The 12140-nt window shown below is 38.1% G+C and overlaps 1 protein-coding gene across 9 annotated transcripts in view; it reads right to left on the reverse strand.

Moving 5' to 3' along the window:
- The window catches only part of LOC129725208 (diacylglycerol lipase-alpha), a 152533-nt gene that overhangs the window by 72339 nt on the left and 68054 nt on the right, over nucleotides 1-12140 (reverse strand). For all 9 annotated transcript variants that reach the window (XM_055681397.1, XM_055681316.1, XM_055681229.1 and 6 more), the window contains one exon: nucleotides 6977-7071. In XM_055681397.1, coding sequence (XP_055537372.1) covers nucleotides 6977-7071 — 95 coding nt within the window. The remainder of the gene's footprint in view (nucleotides 1-6976; nucleotides 7072-12140) is intronic.

The following is a 12140-nucleotide window of genomic DNA, read 5'->3' on the forward strand; positions in this document are numbered from 1 at the left end:
AAAGTGCTTCTAAAGGCCAAAAAAGAAAATGATCCCAAATTGAGCTCAGAATTGTCCGAAAGTGCTTCTAAAGGCCAGAAAAGGCGAAATAAGAAAATGATCCCAAATTGAGCTCAGAATCGCTGAAAAGTGCTTCTAAATGCCAGAAAAGTCCAAAATAGAAAATGATCATAGATTGAGCTCATTATCATCGAAAAGTGCTTCTAAAAGAAAGACAAGGCCAAAAAGAAAATGATCCCAAATTGAGCTCAGAGCCGCCGAAAAGTGCTTCCTAAGGCCAGAAAAGGCCAAAATAGAAAATGATCCCAAATTGAGCTCAGAATTGCCGAAAGGTGCTTCTAAAGGTCAGAAAAGACCAAAAACGAGAATGATCCCAAATTGAGCTTAGAATCGCCGAAAAGTGCTTCTAAAGGCCAGAAAAGGCCGAAATAGAAAATGATCCCTAGTTGAGCTCAGAATCGTCGAAAAGTGCTTCTAAAGGCCAAAAAAGAAAATGATCCCAAATTGAGCCCAGAATCGTTGGAAAGTGCTTCTAAAGCCAGAAAAGGCCAAAGAAAAAAATGATCCCAAATTGTGCTCAGAAAATGATTCCAAATTGAGCTCCCTAAATGAGGACTAAAAAGAAAATGATCCCAAATTGAGCTCAGAATCGCCGAAAACCCCTTTAAAAGGCCAAAAAAGAAAATGATCCCAAATTGAGCTCAGAATCGTCGAAAACCCCTTTTAAAGGCCAAAACAAAATGATCCCAAATTAAGCTTAGAATCTCCGATAACCCCTTCTAAAGGCCAAAAAAGAAAATGATCCTAAATTGCGCTCAGAATTACCGAAAAGTGCTTCTAAAGGCCAGAAAAGACCACAAAAGAAAATGATCCCAAATTGAGCTCAGAATCGTCGAAAAGTACTTCTATAGGCCAGAAAAGGCCAGAATAGAAAAAGATCCTAGACTGAGCTCAGAATCGCCGAAAAGTGTTTCTAAAGGCCAAAATAGAATATGATACCAAACTGAGCTCAGAATCGCCGAAAACCCATTCTAAAGGCCAAATTAGAAAATGATCCCAAATTGAGCTCAGAATCGCCGGAAAGTGCTTCTAAAGGCCAGAAAAGGCCAAAACAGAATATGATCCCAAATTGAGCTCAGAATTGCCGAAAAGTGCTTCTAAGGGCCAGAAAAGGCCAAAAAAAGAATATGATCCCAAAATGAGCTCAGAATCATCGAAAAGTGCTTCTAAAAGCCAGAAAAGGCCAACAAAGAATATGATCCCAAATTGAGCTCAGAATCGCCGAAAAACCCTTCTAAAGGCCAAAAAAGAAAATAATCCCAAATTAAGCTCAGAATCGCCGAAAACCCCTTCTAAAGGCCAAAGAAGAAAAATATCCTAAATTAAGCTCAGAATCGCCCAAAAGTGCTTCTCAAAGCAAAAAAAGAAAATGATCCCAAATTAAGCTCAATCGCCAAAAAGTGCTTCTAAAGGCCAAAAAAGGCCAACATAGAAAATGATCCCAAATTGAGCTCAGAATCGTCGAAAAGTACTTCTAAAGGCCAAAGAAGAATATGATCCCTAATTAAGCTAAGAATCGCCGAAAAGTGCTTCTAAAGGCCAGAAAAGGTTAAAATAGAAAATGATCCCAAATTGAGCTCAGAATTGTCCGAAAGTGCTTCTTAAGGCCAGAAAAGGCCAAAAAAGAAAATAATCCCAGATTGAGCTCAGAATCGCCGGAAAGTGCTTCTAAAGGCCAGAAAAGGCCAAAAAAGGATATGATCCCAAATTGAGCTCAGAATCGCTGAAAAGTGCTTCTAAGTGCCAGAAAAGGCCAAAATAGAAAATGATCATAAATTGAGCTCATTATTATCGAAAAGTGCTTCTAAAAGCCAGAAAAGGCCAAAAAGAAAAGGATTCTAAATTGAGCTCAGGATCGCTGAAAAATGCTCCTAAAGGCCAGAAAAGGCTAAAATAGAAAATTATTCCGAATTAAGCTCAAAATCCCCGATAACCCCTTTTAAAGGCCAAAAAAGAAAATGATCCCAAATTGAGCTCAGAATTGTCCGAAAGTGCTTCTAAAGACCAGATAAGGCCAAAAAAAGAATATGATCCCAAATTGAGCTCAGAATCGCCGAAAAGTGCTTTTAAATGCCACAAAAGGCCAAAAAAAGAAATGATTCCAAATTGAGCTTAGAATCGCTGAAAAGTGCTTCTAAAGGCCAGAAAAGGCCAAAATGGAAAGTGCTCCCAAATTGATCTCAGCATCGCAGAAAAGTGCTTTTGAAGGCCAAAAAGAAAATGATCCCAAATTGCGCTCAGAACCGCCGAATAGTTTCTAGAAAAATAGAAATAGGGTAAGAAGAAAATGATTCCAAATTGAGCTTAGAATCGCCGAACACTGCTTATAAAGGCCAGGATGGACCGAAATAAAAAATGATCCCAAATTGAGCTTAGAATCACCGAAAACTGCTTATAAAGGCCAGGAAAGACCGAAATAAAAAATGATCCCAAATTGAACTCAGAATCGCCAAAAAGTGCTTCTAAACACCAGAAAGGAGTGGAATAAAAAATGATCTCAAATTGAGCTCAGAATCGCCGAAAAACCCTTCTATCTATCCCAAATTAAGCTCACAATCGCCGAAAAGTGCTTCTAAAGGCCAGAAAAGGCCGAAATAGAAAATGTTTCCAAATTGAGCTCAGAATGGCCGAAAAGTGCTTCTAGAGGCCGGAAGAGGCCAAAATAGAAAATGATCTTAAATTGAGCTCAGAATCGCCAAAAGTGCTTCTATAGACCAGAAAAGGCCAAACAAGAAAATGATCCCAAATTGAGCTCAGAATCGCCGAAAAGTGCTTTTAAAGGCCAGAAAAGGGTAGAATAGAAAATGATCCCAAATTGAGCTCAAAATTGCCGAAAAGTGGTTCTAAAGGCCAGAAAAAGCCATAATAGAAAATGATCCTAAATTGAGCTCAGAATCGCCAAAAAGTGCTTCTAAAGGCCAGAAAAGGCCAAATTAGAAAATGATCCCAAATTGGACTGTGGATTACCGAAAAGTGCTTCTAAAGGCCAGAGAAGGCGGTACAGACCTCGTTCGATTTTGGCACGGTATAATTTTGGTAACATAAAACCTTTGGACGTGTTGCCACCAGCTACCATCCAAGTGTAGAATTGAATTTTCGCGTCAGTCCGGGAGCCACCATGAAAAATTTAAATTTGGACGTCCAAAATCGAACATGGTTTGTAGTTCTGGTAAGGTAGAGTGATTATCCAAATTTTCAACAAAATGTATTAAGGCTATCAGGATATAGTGATTTCGACGGGTTTTTGAAAATAAAAACCTTCTAGGGCCGTTTCCCCCCATTTGGCACACCTGGCTTATACATGACATTAAAGCTCTTGAGTTGCTCTACAAAACGCTTTATTAGAATATTTTTTTTAGTGATGTTGAGAGGATTACGATGGCCCTGGAAATTGACAATTTTTGAAAGAAAAATGCCTTATTTTCGTCATGTTACCTCTTTGCCATATATTGTGACCATGAGTTTGGAAGTACTTTTAGTGTAGAATAATACCACAAATTTTAAGAAAAATTTGGAAAGTCTAGCAGGAGTTATTGCACTTTTTAGTATTTGGCCGTTTTACCCCACTTAACATCAATAAAAAAATTGAAATTCTGCAAAACTTTCTACCTACGCTGAAAATTTCATAGCTCAATCGGAGAACATCAAGACAATGTCCCTCAGAAAGGTGGTTGCGGTTCTCGCAAACTGGCTCTAGAATAGAATTGTGATTCTATTGTGAGAAATTACGTAAAAGTGAAAAACAAAGAAAATGCAATGAAACTGAGCGACAATGTTAATACTAAAGGTATACATAATAAAAAGGAAAATTTGGGAAAGTTTTCTAAATACATTGGAAAATTTAGAAATTATCTAATCATGAGTTTTAAAATAATAAAAATCACAAATGATCTGAAATGAAAACATCAAAACGTTAGCACAAAAGTTAAAAAACACATTCCCAAAAAAAAAAAAAGTAGGAGGGTGGTATTCAAGACACGACCGCATGACGTTGGACTACGGTATTCTTATATTCCATTAAAACAAATAATAGAGAGAATTGCAACTCTAGTATTTGCTGCAATTTTATCTTACAGTGCATTTCTGGATGCTGAGACGTTAAAACGTTATAAATAATAATATATACTAAAAGAATGGATATCTTTTATTTAATCGCTGTCATTTCATACATATTCGAATCAACCCTTTGTTTGCTGCACTACCAAGACAATCTTTTAATTGAGCGAATTGGTAAAATTTTCCTATCCAAGCAAAAAGCAAACTTTACGAAACTATCTGAAATTGGAGCCCAGAACGATTCAACCGAAAATTTTAAATTTGAAAATTGTTTGACATTTAATCGATAAAACTCATGCTAGATTAGTTCCAGCCCAGCATATAACTTCATATATTTGAAAAAAAAAAACGTTTGGTTCAATAACTCAATATAGCAAGAACTCAATCACACGTTTTTCGGTAGTTGTTATCAAGGTTTGGGCGAGTGACAGGAAAATATCTTAACTTCTTCAGTTGTGATATAGAGCATTTCTAATTGTTTTGTTATTTTTCACGATAGCGACAAGTTTGTTTCTTTCTCTGTGTGCGAGAAACAAAATCAAAACCGCGCACCGAGAAACAAAAACGAAAATTTAATGAATGCTCATTGAGAAAACTTGCAACTCTTTTTACCAATAATTTATGATACTCAAAAGAACCCGTTTTGATCTAAATCAAATTTCTAGTAAATAAGTGTTGATCATTCATAGGTAGTATTTTTTCCTCGATGAATAAAGACTGGCTGAAGAAGTTAAAATCGATGCTGTAAAATCAAATTCACAACTGTGACATAATAATCTTCGATAAACTCCCGCTATAGTTATTCACACACATGCTATAACTATCTAAACACGCGTTAAAACTATTCATACACACGCTGTAGCTATAGCTATCCATACACACGCTATTCCTTTCCATACATCCGATACAACTATCTATACACACGCATAAGCTATCCAACCATGTGCTATTACTATCCATACATACGCTATAACTAATCATTACACACGCAGCAGCTATCCACACACAAGCTATAACTATCCGTACACACGCTGAAGATATACACGCAATAGCCATAATATGCTACACATGCTAGTGTCTTACACACGCTATAGCTAGCCATACACACGCAACAGCGCCATCCCTATCATCGCAAATGTCATAGCAATACAGATGCACATACGCTATATGTGCACACTGCACACACCCAACGTTTTCACCCAACGATATCTGAATTGGATTACCGCTGGTGGGGTCCAACTCAGATCGAAGGAGAACCGAACTGAATGAAGAAATGCAGCTTCCCACTACCTCCGCCGCTGCTGCCTGATACCACCGCCCTGGTTCTGCTGCAGCTCAGTTTGGCCGCTGGAATCAGCCATCGCTGCTGATTATACAATGACTGCTATGAGACGACACAGGCTATTATATAGCCCAAAGCAAAAATCCATCCGCGAGCAAACAAGAAGCGAGCTTGTGATTGGTTGGATGTGCACGACTTTTAACACAACTTTTAACTAGTTTAGTATCGAAAACATATTTAAATTATTATATGACAATCTTGCGCAATATTTCCCCTATCAATCAAGCCATTGGTGTTTAGAATCTGTTCAGTGGTAATGATAAAAGAAGCATTTTAAAACGGTGTTGAAACACCTGTTGCAGCTACCGAAAGCGAGCTCGTTATTGGTTGAAAGCTGTGAGACTGTTTACAAAGTCAGATCGGTTGTATCCGTTAGTGTCGACTGTGCTTGTGAAGAGAGGTGGTGATTGGTTGCTCGGTATGATTTAGACAATCGATGTGATTTATCAATTTTTCAATAGTGTATCTCGAACAATAGGTTATTTTTGTTACATAAATTCAACCGTAAAAGAATTTCTGATCGGTTGATGCCAAAACCTCGAAATTCTGAAAAGAAATGACTGATATATAAGCGCTCAAAACCTGACCACTTTTCTCTGGTTTTCCCCGGTTGAATTACTAGATTTTCAAATTCAGGTGCCTAACTTCGATATAGACGTTAGTCCAACGTCAAAAAAAAATAATTTGAAAGCGTGATCCTGAGGTATTGAAGAATTTTATGAAATCGTTAATGAGAAGTCAGTCAGGCAGTGGATAATTTGATGAAAATCGATCGAGAAATCGCCGAGTTCGTTATTTTTACGTTTTTATACTAAAACACCAGCAAAGTTTCATTGCGACCTGAATATCGAGACCATTTTAATTCCTATTTTAAACCGCTTTTTAAGTGTAGAAAATATTGTAGCTTTTTGTTTTTAAACTCAGTTACGGCTGTTCTTTACAATCCATCAATTCTACATTTCACCGTAGTTCATAAGGTATTTTTTTAATTTAAAATAAAACGAAGACGGTTCTATCAAATGGATCACAGACGGACCTTATTTGATTAATGATGCATTCCGAATTTCTAAGGGAAGAGGCAGAGACATTCAGTATCACCCACTCCACTCTCATTGATAAAGAAGTTTTTCCTGTTGGAGCCACTTAATTATCTAATGAACTAAGTTTCTTAGAGGAGCTTGGCAAGCCAAGAGTCTTGTTGCATACTACGTCGAATCTATGAAACCCCATAAATCCAATCATACATAAATCCATTCTACAGAAAAAATACATTTTTGATTAGTGATTTTATGGCTGAGGTTGATGATTTTCAACTGATTTTAAAACAAGCACAAAACTGGAACGATATAGAATTTTATTATTGCACTAGAGATTACGATAAAACGATTCAATAAGGTTTTGAATAATAACATAATTATAATTCTCATTTTACTACTTCTTCGGATTGAGTTGATCCCTTTCTACTAGAGTGAGACATACATAAAAACCAACAGCTCCCACCCTGCACCCAGAACTTACCATATCAGATGGATGACGAAGAGAAACAGACCGGGAACAACCAGGTCATCCGACCCGACTGACCACCGTCGACGGAACACGACGATACCGGGCATCTGCAAAAAGGAAGAAAGAAAATAATGGATGAAATTAAAATTGTTAATGGAAAGGATACTTTATGGTCGGTCCCCCTAGCTTTAAGAACCCTCAATATCGCGTGATATAAACGAAATATCTTAATTGTCGAGTGAAGTCGTCGGTCGTCGTCGTTTGCACCCACTTTGGGCGCCCGTTTCGAAAGGAACTACAATTAATAATGAATTATTTTATCAAAGCCGTGTTCCAAAGCTACCGTCTCCAAATTACTTCAACCTTAGTACAGACACACACACGAACACACGCAGCATAATTGGTGCCCATATATAATTCAGCTGGAAGCTCTCGTACCTACACGGATACGGCGGATTACCTTCCAACTCAGAGCAAAGCTTGTACCTGACAAAATTGGACAAAACGAGCGCCCAGGGCCTTCGAGTGTACTGCCAACAGCTGACGACGCTTTCCTATAATAAATAGACTTTTTATTATTTAATGTGCTCTCTCCTGTCACTCATTGTGAAAGTTGCTCCGGAAAGGACCGGAAGAAAGCTCCGGAAGGAGGAGACAAACTTTCGCTTCTGCTAAGGTACGACCGACAGTGCAGTAATTAGTGATGATCGATGGCATCCGAACCGACCAATCCAGCCAAGCCAGCAGCACCTTAGAATTGGATAGAATAAATTGCCGACCTAATTTATAGTTCGTTACTGTCGAAACTACTTTCGACGCTCTACTACGGCTCTGGCTGCAAGACGAAGAAGAAGTTCAATGAGGCAAATAAAAGGCGATAAGTTTGTTCTGCTGGAAAAAGGGTTGGTGGAAATAAAAACTTCATCGTGCTCTCTAGTGAAAGTTCATTATAAACTGGTGTTAAACTGTACACCAAGGAGGGATTTTACGTCTGTTCAGGCCGAATTTTATGAAGGCTAGAAAAAACCTAAAAAGAAAAGGAGCTCAAATTTCTTTTTAAAGTATGGTTGCACTGAAATCGGACAGGGTGAATTGGTGTAAAATCCCACCAACGTACGAAAACCAGAGACAGAGAACGAGTTACCGGTGTATAAACAATGAACTTTCCAGTTTCATGCGTTCGTTTGTTTGCATCTGCTATCTTTAGAAAAAAAAGGAAATAAAACCGTTCTAACTTTATGTGCGCCTTTTGATGCCACAGATTGGACAGACGTGCGATTTTCGTAAGCAAAATTACATTAAACCGTTGATTCGAGCACAGAAGAACAGAAACTTCTGTAGTAATCCGTTTTCTGTGGTTGGTAGTGCCCTTGGCTGCGCGTAAACAATAAGAATACATTCATACATTTGCCGACGAAAATCGATCAAACTTCCTACTAACTTTGTGTACGGTGTAACAAAATCCAACTCAATGGATAACGGTGCAAAACCGTCCCTGGGGAGGAGAGCGGAATTAATTCCAAAATTCCCATACCAACAAGCACACAAGCCATCCTCCGCAGCAAGCAGCTTATCAGAACCGATTTGGATTTACGCTGAGCTGCCGCTTCAACAGGTACACAACACAAGTGCGCGCATATATTAGCCCTGAGGTTAGTTTTCTTTCTCCCCTTTCGCGGTGCTCGACGCTGCTCTGCGACCCGGTTTCCCTCCATCGCATGTGAGCATTGGAAAACTCAATCCGACATCGACTAGACTGGAAAATTGATTTATCGTCACACGTCTACTACAGGCTGCTGATGGGTTCATCACTAGAGTTTATATTGTTAAGGTTGAGCTTTACATTCGTTATTTCGTTTTTTTTTTTTCTAAATTTATACTAGCGAAACCTAAGTGGACATAACACGAAAACCGGCATCCTAATTGACTCCAGCTCCTGAGTTATAATAGGGAAAGAAGGATGGCCAGACCCAGATCTAACTGGATGACGACCGTCATAGCAATCAATGTGAATCAAAATCAAATTACCCTTTCCCAACTCGTCGTCGGATATAACTACGACGACGACGACGACGACGACGATGGTGGTCATTTTCTCTGACACATGGCCGAAACCACCGAAAATAAGTTTCTCTTGTCGAGATTGAACCTCCCTCCGTTTGTTTTTTTTTTTTTTTTTGAATACATTTCCCATTTATTTACAACATACTCGGACACAAATCGACCTCCGGAGGACTGATGTTTACGTGCGGCGGCGGTAGAAAGCATCTAATTGCAGTTCGGAATCGGTTTTAAATAGCTTTACTTCGAGCATATGGAAGGAACTTGCTCCGACTCGGTCGCTGCTGTACTGATTTTGTTGTAGCGGAACACTCCCGGTGGATCGTTTGGGGGGCTTTTATGAGGTAACTTTTAATTGTTCAGATTTCGAAGCTGTGTTTTGGAATGTTTCATTTGGTTTTCATGTGCTGCAAGCTGCATCGATGTGCATTTTTTAGCAGAGTAAGTATAATGCAACAACATTGAATGCTTGAAAGAGATTTGATTTTGAATATGTGTGGAATGTTAGTAGTTGTAGACAATAAAAGGATATTCAATCCCAATTGCATCCAAATCCAATTCAAATCCTTTCTACATTCAATTTAAATCCAATCAAAGTTTAATCCGAATCTGAATTCTATCTAAATTCAATCCAAATCTATTCGAAATTCTATTCATATTTACTTTGAATCCAATTCAAATCCACTCCAAATCCAAATCCGATCCAGATCCAATCTAACTCCAGTTCATATCCAATCCAATTCCAATCCTGATTCAAGACATATCCAATTTAAATCCAATCCAAATCTAATCAGAATCTAATCCTAATTCAATTTAAATCCAATCCAAACCCAATCTGAATCCAATCCAATCTAATTCAAATCTAATCCTAATCCATTTCAAACCATACAAATTCATTCTGTTTTCACCTTTTACCTGTCGGAGTATGCAATTTCCAATTCCAATTTTGATTTAATACATATCCAATTCAAATCCAATCGAAACCCAATCCAAATTCAACACAAATCCAATCCAAATCCAACCTGAATCCAATCCAAAACCATTCCGAATCCAATCTAATCCAAATCTAATCCTAATCCAATACAAACCATATACAAATTCATTCGGTTTATATATATTATATAAGCAATTTTGCGTGACTCCAAGCAATATTTTTTGTTCGCTTTATGTATTGTTATTATTGACGTAGGGCTACGTTTCACTTTAGTAGGGTGGCATGCTGTGAAAAGTGTAACGAAAATGTACCCTCTTGAAATAAGAATTATGTTACTATTACTGAACGGATTTTAAACGCCAATACCTTGATCGAAAGGTGAAGGTTGCCCTAAATTTGCAGTGCAATAATTGGCACATCTTTTCAATAGTAAATTAATGAAAAGTTGAGTTGAAAAACAATCATTTTTCCTTTAGTTTCGCAGCATTCAACTTCTATATTACCGCGCATGGTAAGCCAGTACCATTTGTGTTTTTACATCAAAATTGAAGTAATAAGCGGAAATGGTTGCTAACTATGCATAATTTCGAATCAAAAGGATGAACTCAACAACTTTGTTCTGAAAAACTTCGCGAAAGCATCCACACGTATTGTCCCATCTCATAAGCAGCAATGGTATGAAATTATATTTATTACTAGCTGACCCGGCAAACTTCGTTCCGCCCATTTTTGTGTTTGATTAAATAATTTTGAACACTCCAAATTCATTGATTCCTTGCGATTTGCTTATACTCTGCAAATGCACTACGAATCGGTTATAGAATATGATCAAAGTCAAAGGACAAATCGTTTGAAATGATTGATTTTATCGGAATGACAACATCCTCGACTTTTGGATCCTGTACATACCCGTATTGGGTGGTATTCAGTCTTAGAATTCAGGCTGCTTCCCAGAAGTTGCCATCTTAAAATTCAAAATTGTGTTTAAGGTCAATTTTTAACTACTTGCATCATCCTGGTTCCAGGCAAACTCAAATTGGGTGGTATTTGGTCACTTTAGGCTGTTTTCCAGAAACCGAAAGTCGTCATCTTGGACTTCAAAATGACATGTGAAATCAATTTCTGACCTCTGGGCGCCAGTCTGGTTCCGAAAACATTCATATTGAATGGTATTTGATCATTATCAGCTGTTTTCCAGACATCAGAAGTTGCCATCGTCGAATTCAAAATGATGTCTGTTGTCGCTTTTCAGCTTCAGTGCATCATTCTGATTCCGGTATAATCATGATGGGTAGGAATCTGCCATTTTTGGCTGTTCTAGAAACCGGAAGTTGCCTTCTTACAATTCAAAATGTTGTCTTAGGTCGATTTGTGACTTCAGTGCATCATAACAATTCCGGAAATACCCATATTGGATAGTATTTGGTCATTTGCCGCTGTTTTTCAGGAAGTCAGGCCATCTTGGATTTCATAGTGGCATTTGGAGACAATTTCTGCCCTCTGAGCGTCATTCTGGTTGAAGAAACACCCATATTCAGTGGTATTTCCAGACACCAGAAGTCGCCATCTTGGATTTCAAATGGTATTTAGAGACATTTTCCGGATAGAAACCGCAAGTTTTCATCTTAAATTAAACAACGGCGTCTGGAGTCGAGTTTTGGCTTCTGTGCATCGACCCGATTATTTTAGGCTGTTATTCGGGAAACCTGGTTGAAATATCTGTTTAGTTTGTATGGGAAACCTCCCATCCAGAAGTGGAGTGAAGAGATGTCTAACCACCATGAAAATAATTTTTGTTCCCAAAAACTTCCACATGCCAAATTTGGTTCCATTTACTTGATTATTTCTCGAGATGAGCAGAAATTTGTGTTTCGTTTGTTTGGAAACCCTCCCTCACATAAGAGGGAGGGGTGTCGAACCATTATGGACATATTTGTTACCTCTTAAAACATTCACATACCAAATTTGGTTCCATTTACTTGGTTAGTTCTCGAGATGTGTAGAAATTTGTGTTTCATTTGTATGGGACCCCTCCCTTCCAGAAGCGGGAAGGGTGTCAAACCAATGTGGACATATTTGTTACTACTAAAGGCATCCACATGCCAAATTTGGTTCCATTTGCTTGCTTAGTTTTGGAGATGTGCATAAATTTGTGTTTCATTTGAATTCCAGAAAAGGGAG

This window comes from Wyeomyia smithii, chromosome 1, assembly GCF_029784165.1.
Source record: "Wyeomyia smithii strain HCP4-BCI-WySm-NY-G18 chromosome 1, ASM2978416v1, whole genome shotgun sequence".
Lineage (NCBI taxonomy): Eukaryota > Metazoa > Arthropoda > Insecta > Diptera > Culicidae > Wyeomyia > Wyeomyia smithii.